Genomic DNA, 23,296 nt, shown 5'->3' on the forward strand with positions numbered 1-23,296 from the left:
AGGCCACGTGATCAACGCAGCCCACCTTGATCTTTCAGGGTGACCAAGTCTCAGTTTATCTGTAAAGAAGGGACAATAATCTCTACCTCTTTACCTAGAACGTGACAAAACGACCACAAAAGAGGGGATTCCATTATAGCATTTATTGTTACTTATCCTTATTGTTGTTGACACTGCTGTCTTTGTTGCCATTATTTGGGGGGCGGAGAGCTTTCGTCTATGGTTTCAAAGGGCAGCGGTGGCGAGCACCCGCCCCCGCCACACCCTCCCATGCCAGGGCAGCCGGGTCTGCAGACCTCGGCCCCCCGCCTTCCCGCCTGCGGCCAGAGCCCAGCAGCCTCCTAGCGTCCTGGAGCACCGCGACATGGCGAGTGGTCACCGCCTCCTGCTGGAGAACGCGCGGCAAGTGGTGCTAGTGTGCGCGCGCGGCGAGCGCTTCCTGACGCGGACCGCGCTGCGCAGCCTGGCGGTGCTGGAGGGCGCCAGCCTGGTGGTGGGCACGTAAGTGGGGTAACCGGTCAAGTACAGCCGGGCTGGGCACTTTCTCAAACGTGTGCACAGCGCGGGGAAATGGGGTAAGAAATTTTCCCGCACCAAGAATGACAGTGGCAGAACTGCCTTTTAGGCACCTGTTCCTTTTTTTTTTTTTCCTAAGAAGTTTAACTGCTTTGGGCTGTAATTCTGTGGGAGGGGTGGGAGTGGGGGCTCAAGCTGAAAATGCCATCAGGACTCATCAGGATCTTCCCTCAGTTGGTAAAACATCATTGTCCAACAATCACAAGGGGTGGGGGTGTGCTACACTGCTTCTCGAAGCGCGGCCAGGGAACCACTTGTGTCAGGGTGGCCCGAGGTTTGTTTCAAAAGACAGATTTCTGAGCCCCACTCCAGGTCTTTTGAATCTGCATCTCTCGGAGTGAAGTTCTGAGACCTGAATTTTTAAAAAGCACCTCTCCCACCCCCTTCGTCTTTACACTAAAGCTTCAAAGCTACTAAAAATGTTTAGTGAAGCTTTGGATGATGGGAAATCAAGATTCGGCCACTGGAAAAAAGTGACATTTTCGGTTATTTTCCCTTAACCTTCAGACCTCCTGCCAGACGTAAATAAAAGAACAGCCAAAGGTTGGGGGGAGGGGGCGGATCTGGAGTGGGGATGGGAGTTGGATGCTAATTTGAATAGCAGACCTCTTGATGCAGTGATTGCACAAGAAATATCAGGTCACACAGACCAGCGCTTATCTGAGGCTGTGTAAGGTGTATGAGACTCTAGCTTTTAGAGAGTGGTATTTGCTTATTTATTTTTTTATTTTTAATTAAAAAAAAATAAAGGGATAAAACTTTTCTGGTGTTACTGTCAAAATCAATTTGTTAAAAGCAGTTAACAGAATTGGCACATTTGTTTAGGAAGTTGAGGAAAATTTCTTCATGGGTTGGATCAGAGCATCTATAAAAATGATAGTAATACCTCTGTTCTCTATAACTGTGTTCACATCAAAATCTCATAAAATTGGATAAGAAAAAGGAGGGAGTCGACCTGCGGTATAGAAGACGGTTTTTCGATTTGAGTCTGTTATATGCTTCGTACAGTTTGTTGGATTTACTTGCATTAAAATGATATTTTCAGGAATATTCAGAACTTTCACGTTCAAATGTGGCTTGTTTGGTATATGACTGGGTTGTTTTTATTTTCACTTACTATCAACAGTGTTTTATACACCTGCAAAATAAAGTATGGAATTGAGATAAATACCTAGTGATTCAAGTTGGGAGTTGTTTTGAAACGCAATTCCCACTTTTATTATGTGATATGTTTATCGCATAATGTTTTTAGGGTGGGTTTTTAGATGATCATCTTAAATGTTCGCATCGTTTTCCTTGTGCAGAACCTGTGTGTTCAAAGATAATTCGATCCTGCTTCCATTTTGGTAGGCTAGACGAGAATAGGCTGTGAGCATGCGCGTCTGGGAGACGGAAATGACGTAAAGCTGCTGAGCAGTGGAAGAAGGTTCCATTTCAAAGCCGGGAAATGGATGGGTTTTAGTGGTGTTTTCTGGTTATAATCAATCTGCCTTTCCTAGTTTCCTAGTGCTGCTGTAACAGAAAAGTGGGTGGCTTTAAAGAACAGAAATTTATTTTCTTACAACTGTGGAGGCTAAAAGTCCAAATCAGGGTCTCAGCAGTTTCAGTTCCTTCCTTGTAGGTAGTCCCAGGTGTTCCTTGGTTCCTTGGCTTACGTAAGATCCTCACATTAGTGTCTGTAAACTTGCGTTAAGCACCTTGAAAGCCACTAGAAGATGCATCATCCATGCTAAGTCATCCTCATTATTCTTGTTTTATTATGCTTATAGTGTAGCTTCCAGAGTAGAGTCTCGCTTGCTAGTTTGCTTTACTACTTTCAGGAGATTCTGTAGAATTTTCATTCCTGAACTTTTCAGAATAGAAAGTTAACACAAAATAAATAAATAAATAAAAATCAACATGACTCTACTCAGCTCTTTTTCCCTTTAAGAAGTACCTGTGATATATGTCCACTGTAGAAAAAAATGGGAAAATACAGATGCACAAAAAGAAAGAAATCACTCAGACTTTCACCAATCAGTGAACTAATGCCAAAAGTTTAGGTGTTTGTCCTTTCAGATGCTTTCCTATGCAAAGAGAATCATACAAAAATACTTTTTTTTTTTTTTTTTTTTTTAGAAAAGAAATCTGTAATGTATGCTGTTTTTTACTCTGGGTTTTTTTTTTTTTTTCCACTTGGTAATAAATTATGAAAATCTTACTACAGCACTAATACATATCTTTATAATTTTTAATGGCTACCTTAAAAAATCACTGTGGGGGGAATGTTTTTATTTAGTTTCCTTCAATAGCCATTCTTCTACATAAGCCTTTATTTTAAATGTGATGTGTAGGAATCCACCAAGGAGACATCCACGTTCTTAAGAGGGCAAATAATCATGAGATTAGTTGGGTCAGGAAGAAGGACCTGGTGCCCTCAAACTTTTCCCCCACACAGACTGAGGTTATTAGAGATTTATTTTTTAGGCACGATCTTGTTAAAATACTAACAACCCCTCTTAGAGCAGTGTCAATCATTAACTCTTTGCATGAGATAGTTCATCAGATTTTTTGCCTTGTGGCTTCTAAAATAATTCCATGTCAGGTGAGACACAATTTTGATAGAAGAGGGGAAAAATAGTCCTAGATAAGTGCATTCTCTTTGTTCTTTCCTATTCAAGGGTCGGTTTCTAATCCTGTTGACCTTTTTTCTACCACCAGATTCACTGAATATTGGATGGTTTATCTAACTGAAATGGGTCAAATAAAATGGTTCTTGATAAAGCACTGTATTAATAAAAATACTAAACTAAATTTAAAACCTTAATTTCCTATTCTGTCCCTAAGGTTGCCCTTCCCATAACTCTCACAGTCATTATTTCTTTTCCTTTTGTATCTATGCCTTTCATCCAGACTCTGCTCCTTTGCTCTTACATTCAGTTACAGTACCCAAAATACCCCAGTACGGTCTTTAATCCCCTCTTCTCACCTGTTTTTCACAGCATTTTCCAGCTCATAGGATTTTAGCCCTTCATCTCAATTTTGGAGACACTAATTTTCTGTGAGCAACAAAGACTCAAAATAACAGTGGTCGAAACAAGATGGAAATTTGTTTCTGCCCTATGTAAAAGTCCACAGGTAGGAATCCAGGGCTACTAATAGCCACACTCTGTGGAGTTCTCAGGATCCGGGCCCCTCCTTTCTTGCTGTACTCTGCATGGCCTTTTTACCCACAGCATCATGCCATGATCCAAGATGGCTGTTCCATCTTCAGTTGTGGTGTCTACAGTGTAAAAAAAAACAAAAAATTGCTAGGAAATAGGAAGAGAAAATGAAGAACAGGGACAAACAGTGCATACTGATTAGTAACCTCTTTTTAGGTTACTTGAAGGTTCTTGTAGTTTGTCACTGAGTCGATTCTGATGCATATCAATCCCATGTAACAGAGTAGAACTGCCCCATTGGGTTTTCTTGGCTGTAATCATGGAAGCAGATCACCAGGTCTTTTTCCCACAGAGCCAGACTTTTAGTTAGCTGTCAACCATTTGTGCCATCAGGGCTCCTTTACTTGAAGGTGCCAGGCATTTTTATTTGACATCCTATTGATTAGACTTAGTCACATAACCACACCCGGCTGATGGTGATTGGGAAATGTAGTCTTTATTCTGGTTGGTCAGGTGTCCAGCTACTTCTATGGTAAAAGGGAAAATTGATCTTGGGAACAACTAGCAATCTCTGCTACACATAGGTTGACTTTGTGTCTTGAATGTGGCTAGAGTCACTATTCCAAAGACAGGTTCAAGATGGCAGTACAATAAATGTTGACTGATTGACACCAAAAGACACCGAATAACATTTTAAATCATCAGTCAGATTTCTCATAATATTTCCCCAAACTTTAGCAAATATTTCTTGATTTTTCTTCAGAGATGGGTTTATAAAAGCCATTGGCCCTGCTGATGCTATCCAAAGACAGTTTTCTGAAGAAACTTTTGAAGAAAGAATCGACTGTTCCGGGAAATGTATTTTACCAGGTACTTGCCTCTTTTTCAGTAAAGCCCTGAAAGCAGTTTAACATTTGCTGTGGTAATGTAAAGAGTAGCAGCTTGTTTTACATAGGATCTCAAAATAATATTTAAAAAATATTAATAGCAACCATTTATCAGCTTTCTACTACTGATTGTCTAGATGCTTTACAAACATGATTTCATGTTAAATTTTTATAACAGCCCTACAACTTAGGTATAGTTATCTACATGTTAGAAAACAAATAGGTGTGAAATTGCTTACCCAAGGTTGCTACCTGGGAAGGGGCAAGCAGGGACTCAAATTCCTGCATTCCTGCTACTACCTCCCACTCACATGCTGAAGAGAAACCAGCTTTTTATGTTTAGATTCAAAACTCTCAGAAGAACTTTACTAATCTATTACATACCCATTGCCATCGAGTGGATTCCTACTCATAGTGACCCTATAGGACAGGGTAGGGTTTCCACGGGGTTTCCAAGGCATAGTTGTTAAGAGTTCGGCTGCTCACAAAAAGATCGGTAGTTCGAATCCACCTGGTACTCCTTGGAAACCCTATGGGGCAGTTCTACTCTGTCCTATAGGGTCACTATGAGTCAGAATCGACTGGATGGCAACAAGTAACCTTTATGGAAGCAGGCTGCCACATCTTTCTCCTGCAGAGCGGCTGGTGGGTTCGAATCGCCAACCTTTCAGCTAGCAACTGAGCACTTTAACCACTGTGCCACCAGAACTCCTTAATCCATTACATAGAGGAGGCAAACAGAGCAAGCTGCTCTCTCAAATACCAGGATATACTCTATGTTTTTATAGGGTGTGAAACAAAGGACCCAGCTCTACATGAAAAAGGGAACAGAAAGCAACAACAAACCTTAGAGATTCCTCTGCCATTTATTTATATCTTTAATGATTGAGAACAGAATTAGTTCATTAACCATCATTATCTCTTACACTGTTTATGTTTTATGGCTTTGTGCAATCATCTGAGACAAGTTTCACCAATTTTGAGTTCTACATAAACACGTTTTGTGCCATCGAGTTGATTCTGACACAAAGAAACCCTATATGACAGAGTAGAACTGCTCCATAGGGCTTCTGGCGGAGTCCTGCTGGCACAGCAGTTAACGCGTTCATCTGCTAACCAGTAGGTCCGCAGTTCGCAATCCAGCAGCCACTCCTTGGAAACCCTATGCAGCAGTTCTACTCTGTCTATAGGGTTGCTATGAGTCGGAATCAACTGGAAGGCAACAAGTTTGGTTTTTTGGTTTGGTTAATCTTTCTGGGTGCAGATTGCCAGGTCTTTCTCCCCATGGAGCTGCTGGTGGGTTTGAATCACCAGCCTTTCAGTCAGCAGCTGAGCACTTAACCATTTCATCACCAGGGCTCCTACATAAACAAAGGGGTTAGCATTTATATTTTTAAAATGTGTGTCGTACACATCTGACAGAACTTCTACCTTGTGGCTCTTGGGAATCAGGAGACAAAGTTAGGGTGAAACAAAGAACAGAATCTAGTAGAAAGCAATCTGAATAGGTACTTTCAACCGGAACCGCTAGTGAGCCATTTAATCCATAACCAGTTAACTAGGTGCTGCCCAGTCGACTCCGGCTCTTGACGACCCCATTTGTGTCAAGTAGAACTGTGCTCCACAGGGTTTTCAATAGCTATGACCTTTTGGCAGTAGATCGCCAGGCCTTTCTTCTGAGGCACCTCAGGGTGGACTTGAACCTCCAACCTTTTGGTTAGCAGCCGAGTTCGTTAACTATTTGTACTATGCAGGTACTCCTATTTAATCTATAATGTATTTTAGATATTCTGGGAAGACACGCTTTACTGAATTGTACCTAGATGAACAAAAGTTCTAAGTGATGGCTTTAATTAAATATATTTAATAATATTTCTTTCTTGACGAAAGATTCAGATTTCTGATTTCATATTTTTCCTTCACACAGTTGGGGGGGCTTACATTATTCTGTTTTCACACCCAGATTATTCCTTGGTTTTGCTCAACTAGTGGTTTTGACATGCTGGTTTAAAAGCCTGCTTGGTGAGTATGGAATTAGTGAGCAAAAAGAGCTGTATTTCCTTAATTAAGGAATACGTGTTATCATACTGAGTCATCTTCCATAAAAGCCATCTAGACCAGCCATGTAATCAGGCTTTCTTGATTCCTCTGGACTGGACACTCTATCTGAGGGAACTAGAGAAATTCTTCCTCCTCCAAGCTCCTCCAAGACACGTGACCACCCATCATTCTTCCCCAAGGGCAGTGTGGTATAGTCTGCCTGCTACCTAAGTGCTTCTATTTTTTAACTTTAACGATGCCTTAATTTATTGATTACAGGTTTGGTGGATGCACACACACACCCAGTTTGGGCTGGTGAGAGAGTTCACGAGTTTGCAATGAAGGTAATGGCAATAAACGACGGCAAATTGTAAGAAAGCACAAGTGTAGACAAGTTTTTTTTCTAGAAAGTTCATAGGCTGTGTCAGGCTTTGCAACATATGTCTCCATGTCTATTTAATGGATATTTTTACTGGCCTCCATGGTGGAAAATAAATTATGGCAAAACTAACTTATTTGTAACTGCCCCAAATCTCTATACTACACACAGGGCTAGCAGTCAGTTCTCAAAACAGTTTAGCTCTGGGATACTTTCTTTAAAACAGAGCTGAGCTGGCTTATCTACTAATTTCTGCTCTTTCCCTTTTCCCCATTCCATCCCACCACCTCTAGTAGCCATTGAAGGGGCTCCAAGAAATAGTTTGAAAGTTACCATTCACTGGGAACACTTGGAAAAATACATTACTAATCACAAAAATAACTTACTCCTTTTTCCAGAAAAATGAGCCTAATTAGCAATCTTTAAATATAGTCTACACCAGTTATGTATTAACTGTAAAAACCAAACCAAACCCATTGCTACTGAGTTAATTCTGACTCATGGCGACCTCATGTGTTACAAAGTAGAACTGAACTCCTTAGGATTTTCTGGGCTGTAATCTTTACGGAAGCAGATTGCCAGGCCTTTCTGCTGGGGGGGGAGTTTAAACCACCAGCCTTTAGGTTAGTAGTTCATTGCAAACTGTTAGTACCATCTAAACCAAAAAAGTTAAACCCCATTGCCATAAAGGCGATTCCAACTCATACTGACCCTTTGTGCTGTAGGACAGAGTAGAAGTGCTCCATAGGGTTTCCAAGGAGCAGCTGGTGAATTCAAACTGCTGACCTTTTGGTTAGCAGCTGAGCTCTTAACCATTGTGCCACCAGGACCCCTTAGCACCATCTAGGGACCTTATATTAGTCATTGCCAACACCTAAATCCCTGGTTGGAGCCATTTTCGCATTGTTTGAAAAAGAAAAAAAAAATGCATCTCGACAGCTGAATTGAATTCTTTCAGAAAAACAAAATTTTCTTCAGATATTGTATAGCTTCCTCAACAAACTGGAGCTTTTTAAAAGACTATTTTATTAAATTACAGGATTTCCATGCCAAAAGCAACCTTAGAGCTTATAGTTCCATCTCTCATTATGTAGATGGGGAAAATGAGGTCCAGAGAAGAGCAGGGAGTTGACTAAGGTCACCAACTAGCAGATGACGGAACCCAGATGAAAGCCCTGGTCAGGAGACCCCAGGCCAGCATACTTTGTTAGCGCCACACTCCTTGCTGCCCTGAGTAACTGGAGCTCAGGGCATCCCAGGAAGGGTCTATCTGCTTGAGTGACAGAGGTCAGGCCCCAAGCTTTCCTAGACAAACATTGAGATACGGAAACAGAACCTGGGTCTCTTTAGAGGAGATTTGGATAATTTCAGGGTGGTTCTGTGTTTCCTAAACTTTATTTTCTCAAGCCACTGAGGGACATAGGGAGGGCTAAGATTCAGCTGCTAAGTACTAGGGCCAACTGGGTTGTTAAATATTGAAATACTTCAGTATCAGTTGGTAAATTGCCATTGCCCTGAGACCCCAATTGTCCCCACCGCATCTCCCACCTCTGTCACCCCAGTCTCTTCCCTGGGGAACTCCCGCCATGGCTCCCATAATTCAGTGAGTGGCAGAGTAGGTGCCTCCACAGCTATGTGTCCCAGCGCCCTTTCTGATCCATCCGTGCCTGTGCCATACCGATCGTTAAATATTTTGAATATCGCCCCTAAAGGTGGCTTCTGTAGGACCCACTGCATCCTGCCCACATTTCTTGGGCCTAAGGGAAGCCCTGTGTTCAGTTGGCAGGAGCATCCTACATGGATATTCACCAGGCTGGAGGAGGGATCAACTTCACGGTGGAGTGCACTCGCCAAGCCTCTGAAGATGAGCTGTTCGACTCTTTCCAGCAGCGGCTTCTGTGCATGATGAGGGCTGGGACCACGCTGGTGGAGTGCAAGAGCGGATATGGCCTCAACCTCCAAACCGAACTTAAGATGCTGCGCGTAATTGCGCGCGCCGGGCGGGAGCTAGACGTCAGCATTTCGGCCACTTACTGCGGGGCTCACTCGGTGCCCAAGTAATCTCAACTGATGGGGTCAGGGTTTAATACGGGGTGTTGAGAATGAAGAAGGGGCCCTGCCAGAGCCTAAGTGGGTGTTGCAGGGGATGGAGGTGCCTCAAACACTTTTTGACTCCCGCAGAGAGACGAGTAGAAGCCTTTGGGAAGTCTTTTGTATTCTAACAGTCAGTCATCAATTACACATGGTTTTAGGAAGAGGAACCACCAGATCCATCAATTTGCTAGTCATTTAATAGTTCATCACTGAAGAAAAGGAAATGTTCCAAGTTCTTTTGTCTAACAAAAAGAAATATACTCTTTAGGCCCTCCAAATAACAGATATTAGCTTGAATAGTTTCTCATGACAATTAATTGGCATAAAAGCAATTTAGAGATTAATCGTAACAACCCGAAGAATCAAACCTTGAAATGACCATGACTCAGCTTTTTTGTTTTAGATCATCTTGTTTGCTGGTTTAACGGCAAACATTTTTTGTTTTATTGTTGTAAATGTTTTTTAGCTTTCACCTTTACCTAAAAAGGAGATCTTGGAGAGTGCAAACTGTTAATGAGCTCGGACGTGCCTCAGAAGAAAGGCCTGGCAATCTGCTTCTGAAAAATTAGGCATTGAAAACCCTGTGGAGTACAGTTCTACTCTGACACACATGGGGTTGCCGTGAGTCAGAGTCAACTCCACAGCAACCGTTTTTTTTGTTTTTGTTTTTGTTTTAAACCTAAAAATTTTCTCCTAGTTGGCTTTACTGTGGAGAATTCTGGCCCCTTTTGCACCTGCGTTTTATCTGTCAGAATTCTGTTCCATCCCAAGATGACTGGCCAGGAAGGCCTGAGATGCCAGAACTGAAAGGACCAAAGAAAATCCAGGACTTGGTAATGCACTTGGCATCCCCAAAGTCCTCGTGCAGTTTTAAGTTTACTTTAGAAATATAAATGTTACGGACTTACAAAAATTATTTGAAAGCTTGATCATTTAAATTTATTTTATACCTATTTAGTTTGGTGAACTTTGAAAAATAAATTTTTAATATTATTTTTTAGTTTCATTCAATGTTTGCCATCTTCAGTCAGAGGAACTAAAAAATCAGTATTAAAACTTATGGTTCAAAATTCACAGATAGGTAGAAAAGAAGCATGAATATTTAATGTTTATAGTGATGTTTGTTGTACGTTTTTAGCATTTATGGTTCTGAAATTATTAAATCTTAAAACCACACTAGGACTTTTGGGACACCCGATCCTCAGAAAACAGTAGATGTTTTCAAATGGAACATGAGGCGATGATCGTCTGCTTTTTTTCAGGAGGGAAGGCAAAGTCTCAGGCTTTGGAGTGACACCAGAGCTGATTTTTTGTGTGTGTGTGTGTGTTTTATGTGAAAGTTTACAGCTGAAGTTAATTTCTCTTACAAAAATTTATACACATATTGTTATGTGGCACAAGTTGCAATCCCTATAATGTGACAGCACGCTCCCCCTTTCCACCCCAGGTTTCCCATGTCCATCCAGCCAGCTCCTATCCCTTTCTGCATTCTTATCCTGCCCCCAGACAGCAGCCACCCATTTAGTCTTGTGTATCTGCCTGAACTAAGAAGCACACTCTTCACGAGTATTATTTTATGTTTTATACTCCAGTCTAATCTTTGTTTGAAGAGTGAGCCTTGAGAATGGTTTTAGTTTGGGGTTAACAGAGGGTTCGGGGGCCATGGCTTCGAGGGTTCCTTCGGTCTCAGTCAGACCATTAAGTCTGGTCTTTTTACATGAATTTGAGTTTTACACCACACTTTTCTCCTGCTCCATCAGGGACTCTCTGTTGTGTTCCCTGTCCGGCTGGTCATTGGTGGTAGCCAGGCACCATCTGGTCTCAGGGTGATGGAGTCTCTGGTTTATGTGGCCCTTTTGCCTCTTGGGCTAATATTTTCCTTGTGTCTTTGGTGTTCTTCATTCTCCTTTGCAGAGCTGAGTTTTAATTCAGCCTAGCTACTTCCAGCTGGGTGATCCTGACAGCATAACATAACTTTTATTTTTTTAATTGTACTTTAGATGAAGGTTTATGGAACAAACGGGCTTCTCATTAAACGTTTAGTACACATATTATTTTATGACATTGGTTAACAACCCCACGACATGTCAACCCTCTCCCTTCCCGACCTTGAGTTCCCTATTACCAGCTTTCCTGTCCCCTTCTGCCTTCTAGTCCTTGCCACTGGGCTGGTGTGCCCCTTTAGTCTCATTTTGTTTTATTGGCCTGCCTAATCTTTGGATGAAGGATGAACCTCTGGAGTGACTTTATTACTGAGTTAAAAGGATGTCCAGGGGTCATACTCTAGGGGTTTCTCTAGTCTCTGTCAGGCCACTAAGTCTAGTCTTTCTTATTGAGTTAGAATTTTGTTCTACACTTTTCTCCAGCTGTCCAGGACCCTCTGTTATGATCCCTGTTAGAGCAGTCAGTGGTGGTAGCCAGGCACCATCTGGCTGTACTGGACTCGGCCTGGTGGAGGCCGTGGTAGATGTGGTCCATTAGTCCTTTGGACTAATCTTTCCCTTGTATCTTTAGTTTTCTTCATTCTTCCTTGCTCCCAAAGGGGTGAGACCAGTGGAGTATACTAGATGGCTGCTCACTGGCTTTTAAGACCCCAGACGCTACTCACTACAGTAGAGCGTAGAATGTTTTCTTTATAACCTATGCAATGCCAATTGAGCTAGATGTTCCCCAAGACCATGGTCCCGACAGCTCTCAGCCCAGCAATTCAGTCCCTTAGGGAGTTTGGATGTATCTATGGAGCTTCCATGACCTTGTTTTGTACAAGCTATGCTGGCTTCCCCAGTATTGTGTGCTGTCTTATCCTTCACCAGAGTTACCACTTATCTATTGTCTATTTAGCATAACATAGCTTTTTTTGAGCATCAATTATTCATCTATAAAATAGGGCTAAAAAATAATAAAACAGTTACTGTAGAATCGACTCCAACTCATGGTGACCCCATATGTGTCAGAATAGAACTGTGCTCCATAAGATTTTCAGTGACTGATTTTTCTAAAGTAGGTGACTAGGCCTTTCTTCCAAGGTGTTTCTGGGTGGACTTGAACCTCCAACCTTTTGATTAGCAGCCGAGAATGCTTTAATGGCTTGCACCACCCAAGGATTATAGGGCTAAATAGCATCCTTTTATGTGATTGTCTTGAGAACAACATATGTAAGTGTCTGTCTCAGTCGAACCCCACCCCCAGCAAAATGTAGCCATTTTGCTGAGCAAGAACCTTCTGTGTGCTGAAGTTTTACAGAAATTTCTTCCATCTGCTTATGAGCATCTGAGTTCTGCATCTTGATTCCCACTGATGAGTTTTGAGGCTAAGAACATACTACCCATACCCGTACCCATTGCCATCAAGTTGATTACGACTCATAGTGACCCTTTAGGACAGAGTAGAACAGCCCCATAGAGTTTCCAAGGAGCGCCTGGTGGATTCAAACTGCCAACCTTTTGGTTAGCAGCTGTAGCACTTAACCACTACACCACAAGGGTTTCCCGGAGCATGCTAGTAGGGCTAAATAATGCATCCTGAGTTGTGTAGCCAGCAAGGGGTGGAATGCTGTGTCTATCTGACTTCAAAAGCCTATGGCCTTTCTAGTATGTAAGTCTCACAAGATTTTAAGAGAATTTCAGGACTTCCTACTATTTTGTTCCCCCATTTCCCCAAAGAGTGAGAAAGAGAACCTTAGGCAAATGCTTTGGGAAAGAGTATGGTGCAAGAAAAAGGGCAAGGCGACAGCTGGGCCAAGGTAAGGGGTCCACAGTTGGATTTTCAGGAAAAACAGCCAGGTTGCCCCCTGAGTGGGAAATTCAGTTTCTAAACCAGATGGCCTTGCTGGCATCCCCAAAGGCCACACAGGTGTGCCAGAATGCATGAGCCATTTGGGTCTCTGGGTATAGAGTGAGTGTGTACAGAAGTCTTGTCAATACCTCTGCCACGTAGGCATGTCCCAGTTGTTAAGGGTCCTGAATGATGGCTGTCTTAGTTATCTAGTGCTGCTATAATAGAAATACCACAACTGGATGGCTTCAACAAACAGAAGTTTATTCTCTCACAGTTTAGGAGGCTAGAAGTCCAAATTCATGGTGCCAGCTCTGGGGGAAGATATTTCTCTTTGTTGGCTCTGGGGGAAGGTCCTTGTCACAAATCTTCACCTGGAATAGGAGCTTCTCAGTGCAGGAACTCTGGGTCCAAAGGATACACTCCCCTTCTAGTTCTTCATTCTTGGTGGCATGAGGTCCACCTTCTCTCTGCACTGTATTTTGAGATTGACTCAAAATACAACTTAATACTGTAGATTGAGTCCTGTCTCATTAACATAACTGCCTCTCATCCTGCCTCATTAACATCATAGAGGTTAGGATTTATAGCACATAGGATAATCACATCAGATCACAAAATGGTGGACAACCATACAATACTGGGAATCATGGCCTAGCCGAGTTTACACATATTTTGGGGGGACACAATTAAATCCATGACAATGTCTCTAATTCTTTTTCCAACTTTCTGAGGATTGAGGTCATTTTCCTAAACTGTTACTCAGGTTCTCCAAGGGCCAAATAACCCTTTCTCCAATTCTTCTTCTTTTTTTTTTTTAAATCATATTTGCCTATGATAATCTTATTTTCTTCCCTCAGAGGAAAAACTGCTACTGAAGCTGCTGATGACATCGTCAATAACCACCTCCCAAAGCTGCAGGAACTTGGCAGAAGTGGGGAAATACACGTTGATAATATAGATGTGTTCTGTGAAAAGGGTGTCTTTGACCTCAGTTCCACCAGAAGGATTCTTCAAGGTGGAAAAGACATAGGGCTGCAGATTAACTTCCATGGGGATGAACTCAACCCAATGAAGGCTGCCGAGGTACAGCTGCCCTTTTGCTTTTCCTCGGTCAACACGCATTCTTGCGCATTTGTGTTGTAGAAAACTTCATTAGTTTGTTCGAAGTTTGGAGTAGTCTCCTGGGAAGATAGAAAAGGGGGTAATCTGTTTGAACAATGTGCAAATTGTTCTGGTTGGGCCTTGGAAACCTTGACATTTGTTAGACTTACTATTTTGCTGGTCATTTACTTTTATCATCATATGCTGGTGGTATTAGTAGAAAAAGAAGTACCTCTGTGTACTAAATTCCCAACATATTTTGGTTAGCACATGAAGCCACACTAGCATAGTATATTAATATCTCATGTAGCTTCTAAAATCATTCTGTGACAGCTATCCAGATGAATTTTGGTGGAGTACACCATTAATGGAAACCCTGGTGGCGTAGTGGTTAGGAGCTGCGGCCACTAATCAAAAGGTCGGCAGTTCAAATCCACCAGGTGCTCCTTGGAAACCATATGGGGCAGTTCTACTCTGTCCTATAGGGTTGCTGTGTCGACTCAATGGCAATGGGTTTGCTTTCTTTGGGGTTTACACCATGAATAGTCACAGGATGATTTTCAGATATATATATATATATATATATCTTGCCTGAATTCATTTATTCATTCTTTCAACAAATATTTGAGTGTCTATCATGCACCAGGAGCTCTGGTGGCACAACTGTTAAGCACTCAGCTGTTAACCGAAAGGTTAGTGGTTCGAACCCACCCAGCGACCCCATGGGAAAAGGACCTGGCAATCTGCTCCCATAAAGATTAAAAGAAAAATTTACAGCCTAGAAAATCCTATGGAGTAGGTATACACTGTCACATGTGGTTGCCATGAGTCGAAATCAACTCAATGGCACCTGACAACAACTGTGTGTCAGGCACTGTTCTAGGCATTGTGGATTCAGTCGGGAGCCAGCCCAAGTCCCCACTGTCATGAATCTAGGCGTCTCTCCTGATATAAACAACCACCCTCAGGCAGAAATAGAGATGCAGATACACCGCATGCCCCTCAACCGCAACACGGCCAACTGGATCTCTTAATAACACTTCTAAATCTTCTTGTTCTGGGTCTCCTGCCCTAGTGAATCACACCTTCATGTATCTATTGCTTAAGTAAAAAACCTGGGACTCATTCCCCTCCCCTACCACACTTCAGCCAACCACCAAGTCCTCCCAATTCTCCTAAATATCTCTGGATCTGTTTCTCTTTACCTAATGCCCAGTTCAAACTACCATCAGCTGTTACCTAGATTCTTGCAGTAACTGATCTCCTTGCCTCAGTCTTGCCTCCGCTTTAATCCATTCCCTCCACGCATGTTGTCCTTTCTCTCCTTTGCTTTGTTGTTGTGGTTAGGTGCCACTGAGTATGCTCCAATTCATAGAGACCTTCTATATAGCCAAATGAAATGTTGCTCGGTCCTGCGCCAGGCTCACAATCGTTGCTATGCTTGAGCCCATTGATGCAGCCACTGTGTCAATCCACCTTACTGAAAGTCTTCCTCTTTTCCGCTGACCCTCTACTTTACCAAGCATGATGTCCTTCTCCAGCAATTAGTGTCTCCTGATGACCTGCCCAAAGTAAGCTAGATGAAGTCTCACCATCCTTGCTTCTAAGAAACATTCTGGCTGTACTTCCTCCAGGACAGATTTGTTTGTTCTTCTGGCGGTTCATAGCATATTCAATATAAAGGCTTACTATTACTCTTGGGATTAATTCCAAACACCATAGCAGAATCCAGGCCTTGCTTACATCTTCACCTTCTCCCCTCTCTCCTCCACCTTCTCTCCTTCTCCATCCTCTTCACCATGAACCAGCCACAATGAACTACATTCAGCACCCCTAATGCTCCATGCCTTTGCACATGCTAATCTGAGCAGTCCCCCTTTGTCTGGCTAACTCTAATTCTACCACTTTTTCTGGGACTCCTTCCCAAGCTCTTCTGAGAGTGGTGATGGCCTCTCCCTGTACTTCTCACACTGTGTTACAATTGCCTCTATGATTCCTACTGGATTGTAAACACAGTGAGGGTGGGGACCATGTCTTGCACTTCATTATCCCTAGAGGTTAGCACAGTGCTGGCTGTATAGATGGCACTCAGTAAATAAATATTTGTTGAATGTGAACTGAGTGGTCAACAAGCTACTTTTGGTCATAGAGGGTGGCTGGTAGACTAAATCAGTGGTGGTCAAGACCCAGAATGAGTTAAGTCAAATTTAGGAAAGTGAGACCGTGCCATCTGTGATTCCAAGGTCAAAAAGAAACTAACCCTGGGGAGCGCAGTCTGTCCTGTTGGCTCCAGGCTTCCCAGCACCCCTAACCAAAATACTCCTAGGCCTCAGGAAGCTGCTCATGAGGGGATCAGCTGTTTCCTGCTCTGACTGGGGTGTTGCAGCCTCTCTGGGCCACAGTGGAATTTCAAATATCAGTCTTTTCCTTTCCTTGAAAGGCTTAACATATCACTTTTCAGCCTGAAACACATGGGTATGTGTGCACGCATGAAAATTTGTCCGGTTAGGGATAAAGCACATGATGAGACCCAGAGGAGAAGAAATCTACTTTGACGTATGCTTCCATTGTCATCATCACAGTACCTCCTCTTGGTTTTCTTCCAACAATCTAGCCTAAACTTTTCATCTGGAAAAATTTTAACCTCAAGTAGATATTTTCAAATTATACCAATGATTCCAAGCTTTAAAAAAATTTTTTTTAATTCATCTGTTTTCACTGGCTGAAATGGCATTCCAAGATACCTTTCTTTATTGTGTTTTTATGATAATATAATCATTAGATGGAAACCTTGGTGGTGCAGTGGTTAAGAGTTTGGCTGCTAACCAAAAGGTTGGCAGTTCGAATCCACCAGCTGCTCCTTGGAAACTCTGTGGGGCAGTTCTACTCTGTTCTATAGGGTCACTATGAGTCAGAATTGACTTGACAGCAATGGGTTTGGTTTTTGGTTTTTTAATCATTACATTTTATTACCAATATTGCTAAAAGTTTTATTCTGCTCTTATGAATTTTCTGTTTCAGAATGTATATCTGAAGCTTATCAGAAAGCATTCGTGTTTAAGAATAGGTTTTGAAGTGTCATGTTAGCTGATTTTCAATTAGATGCCCAAACACAGATGATTTACCCATTTTGAAGCTTGTGCCTGCCAAGAGGTAGTTGGCAAGAAATCTTAATAACAGAGTGCTGTTTCTTTTTGTGGGGTAACAGTTTTATGGTTCTTTATTGATTTGTTGTTGCCATTTATCAATCTTTCTGTCTGCATATTCTGCTTAGCTCGGGGCTGAACTGGGCGCCCAGGCAATCAGCCACCTGGAAGAAGTCAGTGATGAAGGCATCGCTGCCATGGCAACAGCCAGGTGCGCTGCTGTTCTTCTGCCCACCACGGCCTACATGCTGAGGTAAGGTCGTTTCTCACACTCCAGCACAAGAGCTGCAAGTCCCAAAGGTGAAGTCAAGACTTCTGAGGTGCTTAAACGTTATTTCATTGCTCTAAAAACCATTAAGAATGTAGATCAAGCAAGAAAACTTAGCTCGTGGGAGATGCTAACTCTGGAATGATTTTATAAATGAATTAATTACCCTTAGGTAAGGTTCCTAAAAAAAAAAAAGGTTCCTAGGTGACGAAAACTGTTAGCGCTCTATTGCCGACCTAAAAATTGGTTCACACCCACCCAGTGGTACCACAGAAGAAGTGGCGATCTGATTACAGCCAGTAAAACCCTATGGAGCAGTTCTACTCTGCAACAAATGGGGTCACCGTGAGTCAGAATTGACTCCACAGCGACTAACAACAACAAACCCAAGGAAGGGGCTTAGACCCCGATTGCCTTTGAGTGGCAGGATTACTGGGTAGGGTGGTGCTTTCTTTTTCTTTCTTCTTGGTTTTTGGAGTTTTCCAAATCCTTACAAATCAGTATGGGTTTGTTTTATAATCAGAAAATAACAAAACAGGCTTTATACTTTTAAAAACATGCGTAAGATGTTAGGGATATTCAGCCATAGTCAGAATCCGAAGGAGCCGTTTTTCTAAGAGGATGCAGGTGGGTACAGTAATTGTATACCAGAATCCTCCTGAGTCCTGGGAGCATGGGAGGAAAGACGAGACACTTAAGTCTATTTTGTAAAGTCTCCTCAGGGATTCTGCTGTATGTCTTCTATAGATAGATTGAATATACTTAGTCTGTCTTTTATAACTGCCATTGCCCTAATTCTAACAACCGTGAGACCTGAGACCTTCTGATACTTTCAAATGCATCACATACATGACAACCACTAAGTTTGTGGTCTAAGAGGCCAGCATTCCAAGGCAGTTTATTTTCTCTTAGGAATAGGTGCTTTCTGTGTGGTTGGGATACATGGTCTTCATGGGGCTGATTCTGCTGCAGTTATGGCCTTAGGACAGTGGTTCTCAACGGGCAATTTTCCCCCACAGGACACTTGGCAACACCTGGAGACATCGTTGGTTGTCACAGCTAGGGGTGGGGAGTGCTACTGCCATCTAGTGGGTAAGAGTCCTTGCCTCTAAAAATTATTAGCAAGAGCCAGGGCTGGGTCCTGGGACAAAAAAGTAAGCTATAATAATAATAATAATAATAAAATAATAATAATAATAAAAACAGTCCTTTCAGTGTTCCTTAGCCCCTGCTGACCTTTCCAGTGGTTGGACAGGGGCAATAGTCTAAATAATTTAATAGCCTGTTCAGCGAGGGCACCAACTGTTAAAAACGGATGCGAAGCCATCACAAATAGGTGGAAGGGTGGGGTCTCAGGGAGGGACCAGGTTACCCTGATGTTGTTTGTTGTTGTTAGGGGCTGTCGAATCGGTTCTGGCATCAAAATGAAACACTGCCCAGTTTGGTGCCATCCTCACAATCATTGCTATGTTTGAGCCCATTGTCACAGCCACTGTGTCAGTCCATCTCTTTTTTAATGACCCATACTACCTTACCAAGCACGGTATCCTTCTCCAGGGACTGGTCCAGCCTGATAACATGTCCAAAATATGTGAGACAAAGTTGTATTCAATAAGCAGCAGGCAAACTGGTCCATAACGGCTGAGTATCAGCCCTGTGTCATCACCATGAAACAATAGCAGTTTAGCATAGCAAAGGCTAAAATGGAATAAAGAATTCTGTGGGAGCCCAGAGGAAGTAATGGCTGGCAGGGATGGCTGGGGAGACTTCTCAGAGGAGAAAACATTTGAGTTATGTCCTAAAGAATGAATGATATTCTGCCAGGAAAGTCAGTGAGGTGCCAAGTCCAGGAAAAAGCACAAGCATTTTAGTCACTAGATCCTTGGGTTTTGAAATTTTAAAGGGCCTGCAAAAATGTTTAAGACCTAAAAGAGGAGGGGAGGGGCATGAGCAGAAAATGTAATAATTGCGTTTGCATTCATTAATTGTTTGTATTTGGGAGTCACAAAAAGTTATATTACATTTGAAAACAATTTGTGGGTTACAGTTTTCTCTCTGAGCAAGAATCTCTAAATATATGTAAATATTGCCAAGATAGACAGTTACAAATTAAACAAGTTAGTCATAGAGTAATAAAAATCACTGCCCCCCAGGTGCCTAGCTACCACCACCAACCACTCTGACAGGGATTACAACAGAGGGTCCCAGACTGAGTGGGAGAAAATTGCAGAACAGAATTCAAATTTACAAAGACCAGACTTACTGGTCTGACAGAGACTGGAAGAACCCACGAGACTACTGCCCCTGGATACCTTGCTAACTCAGAACTGAAGCCACTCCCTCCAGCCAAAGATTAGACAGGCCTATAAAACAAAAAATAACACACGTGAAGAACATGTTTCTTAGTTCAGTCAAGTATACGAGACCAAATGGACAACACTTGCCCAAAAGCAAAGACAAGAAGGCAGGAAGGGACAGGAAAACTGGATGAATGGACGCGGAGAACCAGGTAGAAAGGCGGAGAGTGCTGACACATGGTGGGGATTGCGACTAATGTCACAAAACAATTTATGTATAAATTTTTGAATGTGAAATAAATTTGCACTGTAAACTTTCATGTAAAGCACACACACATACACAAATCTCTGCCAGCACACTGGCCTGGTTTTACCACTAATTAACTGGACACCAGTTGTCGGTGAGTCAGTTCAGATTCATGGCAACTCCACATGTGCCACAGTAGAACTGTGTTCAATAGGGTTTTCGAAGGCTGATTTTTTGGAAGTAGATCATCAGGCCTCTCTGGACAGACTTGAACCTCCAACCTCCCTCTGTGCATCCAAGCTCGTTAATGGTTTACACCACCCCAGGCACTTACCAATAATTACTTAATCTGTTATCTCTGCTTCTTCTTCCAGAACATGACCCCCCCTTGCCATCGAGTCGATTCAGACTCCTGGTGACCCTGTAGGACAGAGTTGAACTGCTCTATAGGGTTTCCAAGGAGCAGCTGGTGCATTTGAACTGCCGACATTTTGGTTAGCAGCCAAGCTCTTAACCACCGTGCCACCAGGGGATGGCTATCCTCTTTCATTCTGAATATCTGCAAAAATTTCAACTCTAGAGACTGATATTTATATATTTTTCTTCCTCTTAGACTGAAGCAGCCTCGAGCCAGAAAGATGTTAGAAGAAGGAGTAATAGTTGCTCTAGGAAGTGATTTCAACCCTAATGCGTATTGCTTTTCAATGGTAATTATTTTCAATGTGTCTTTCTGAGCAGAGTATCAAACTGCTACCAAGCATTTAGATAATTTAAATGTACTGCACCAACTGTTAAAAATTTATAAAATATCTAACAATATTTTCCTGTGAAACAAGAAAAAAAAAGTGTAGATAGTAGTGTAGTTGGATATTTTTAGGCGACATGAATGCCTCCAGGCTTAGGGAGGAGAGAGAAGGTTCTATTTGCATTCTTTTCTGATTCTGCCTTAAGCATTGTAGTTTTACAATAACCATTTCTCAGAGAGAAAAAAGTCTGGAAGCTCAAAGAGGTTTTATTAAGTAAGGGTGGAGGTGAGCTGCATCTTACACAGTAACTTGGAAAGTTGTAAATAAATACTAAATACTCAAGGGATCATCTCTATAATACGAGGCATTGGTGGTTCAGTGGTAGAATTCTTGCCTTCTGTGCAGGAGACCCAGGCTTCGCTCCCGGCCAATGTACTTCGTGCACAGCCACTACCCATCTGTCAGTGGAGGCTTGGGTGTTGCTATGATGCTGAATAAGTTTTAGTGGAGCTCCCAGACTAAGATGGACTAGGAGGAAAGGCCTGGTGATCTAGTTCCAAAAATCAGCCAATGAAAACCCTATGGATCACAACAGTCCAATCTAATCTGCAACCAATCATGGGGATTGCGCAGGACCAGGCAATGTTTTATTCTGTTGCATGTTGGTTTACCATGAGTCAGTGGTTACTTAAAGGTGGCTACCACCACCAACAATCTCTATAACAAGGGAATCTTTTCTAAAGCATAAGATCTTTTATGTGTAAATTTTAATCTTCCTGTACCAATTTAACTAGTTTCACCTATACATTTAACTAATGTTATTTGTTGTGCTGTGTTGAGAAATGTCCTAAGTAGCAGTTGCCGTTTTTTTACTTTCCTCTAAAGCATTTCTTCTCCCCCATTAGCCAATGGTCATGCACTTGGCCTGCGTCAACATGAAAATGTCCATGCCGGAGGCCTTGGCTGCTGCTACCATCAATGCCGCTTATGCCCTGGGAAAATCTCACACACATGGATCTCTGGAAGTTGGCAAACAGGGAGACTTTGTAATCATCAATTCCTCCAGGTGAGTGGTCTTCCAACTTGGCTATTTTATTTTATGCTCATTGTAATATGTAGACTTGGTTTAAATGCCCTTTCTACTGATTGTTAGTGTTGGGCTCTCTCCATGTTCATAATCTACCCAACCCCTCTTTCACTTCACTCTTTTCTACCAGAAAGTCTACCCGTTGCTGTCGTTGTGTGCTGTTGAGTCAATTCTGACTCACAGTGACCCTACAGGGTAGAGTAGAATTGCCTCATAGGGTTTCCTAGGCTGTAATCTACGAGAGCAGATCACCAGGTCTTTTCTCCCGAGGGGCCGCTGACCTTTTGGTTAGCAGCCGAGCACTAGACCACTGTGCCACCAGGACTACAGGATAGACTAAGTTTTCAGATCTCTTCATCCATTTTATGGAGCTCTGGTGGAGGAGTGTTTAAGAGCTATGGTGAGCTACGGCTGCTAACCAAAAAGATCAGCAGTTCAAATCCACCAGGCGCTCCTTGGAAACCCTATGCAGCAGTTCTACTCTGTCTTATAGGGTCACTATGAGTCGCAATTGATTTGATGGCAACAGGTTTTTGTTTTTTGTTTTCATCCATCTTACATCTTTCCTAGATCTCCAGGCTCCTGCCCTAACTGTTTGCCTGGACTTTGGACTTGTGCCCTCTGTGATGTGTTTTTGTTTTCTAGCTTGGCTTTTGACCCTCTGCTTGCATTGGGGCACATGTGTCTCAACTCTGGCTTAGCACCCTGGTTCTGATTCAGAACCTCTCTGACTTCACATACCTATTGGATCTCAGTAACCTTGCTTTAGCTTTCCTGTTCTGGTTTCTCATTGCTCTCCTACAGTGCTGCTACCTGGGCCTCCAATGTGATAATTCAAGTCTTAATTGTTCTAAATCTAGAAGCTGTAGACCCCATGACTCCTTGACACTAATGCACATAGCTCTTGGACATCATGTTCAGCACAGAACAAAAGGAGTTCCATAATTCTACTCTCCATAGTCAAAAACCACTTTCTCTATTGAAAATAATGCTGACGTTACCGCTTGTCATCACTTATAGAATCAGATATTTTAAAATCAAATACTTAAATGATATTATTAAGCAGTGTTTGACTTATCATAGATCAGTTAATTATGTTTTTAAAAAGTCTAAACACTAATGACTGGATGTAAAGAAATTTTTAGAAAATGTGTTTTTAAATTGGAGCCCTGGTGGTACAGAGGTTAAGAGCTATGGCTGCTAACCAGAAGGTCAGCAGTTCGAATCTACTAGCCACTCCTTGGAAACCCTATGGGGCAACTCTGCTCTGTCCTATAGGGTCACTATGAGTCGGAGTCAACTCGATGGCAATGAATACGGGTTTGGTGTTTTTAAATTAGTATTTATGGATAAATATAATTTTGGCTTGTGTGCATTGATATACTTTTGTATTTCTTTCTAGATGGGAGCACTTGATTTACCAGTTTGGAGGCCATCATGAACTAATTGAATATGTTATAGCTAAAGGAAAAGTGATCTATAAAAAATGACAGATGTGAAAAGAAAGA

The 23,296-nt window shown here is 42.2% G+C and overlaps 1 protein-coding gene across 1 annotated transcript; it reads left to right on the plus strand.

The window, feature by feature from the left end:
- The first annotated feature begins 49 nt into the window (after positions 1-49).
- On the plus strand, positions 50-23,296 carry AMDHD1 (amidohydrolase domain containing 1). The gene is made up of 9 exons (XM_049884115.1): positions 50-501; positions 4,483-4,589; positions 6,926-6,990; positions 8,805-9,082; positions 13,754-13,979; positions 17,272-17,396; positions 20,569-20,662; positions 21,607-21,767; positions 23,191-23,296. Exons 1-9 carry the CDS (start codon positions 365-367, stop codon positions 23,276-23,278), a joined length of 1,281 nt encoding a protein of 426 aa, XP_049740072.1. The 5' UTR covers positions 50-364; the 3' UTR covers positions 23,279-23,296.

This window comes from Elephas maximus, chromosome 4 (genome assembly GCF_024166365.1).
Source record: "Elephas maximus indicus isolate mEleMax1 chromosome 4, mEleMax1 primary haplotype, whole genome shotgun sequence".
Lineage (NCBI taxonomy): Eukaryota > Metazoa > Chordata > Mammalia > Proboscidea > Elephantidae > Elephas > Elephas maximus.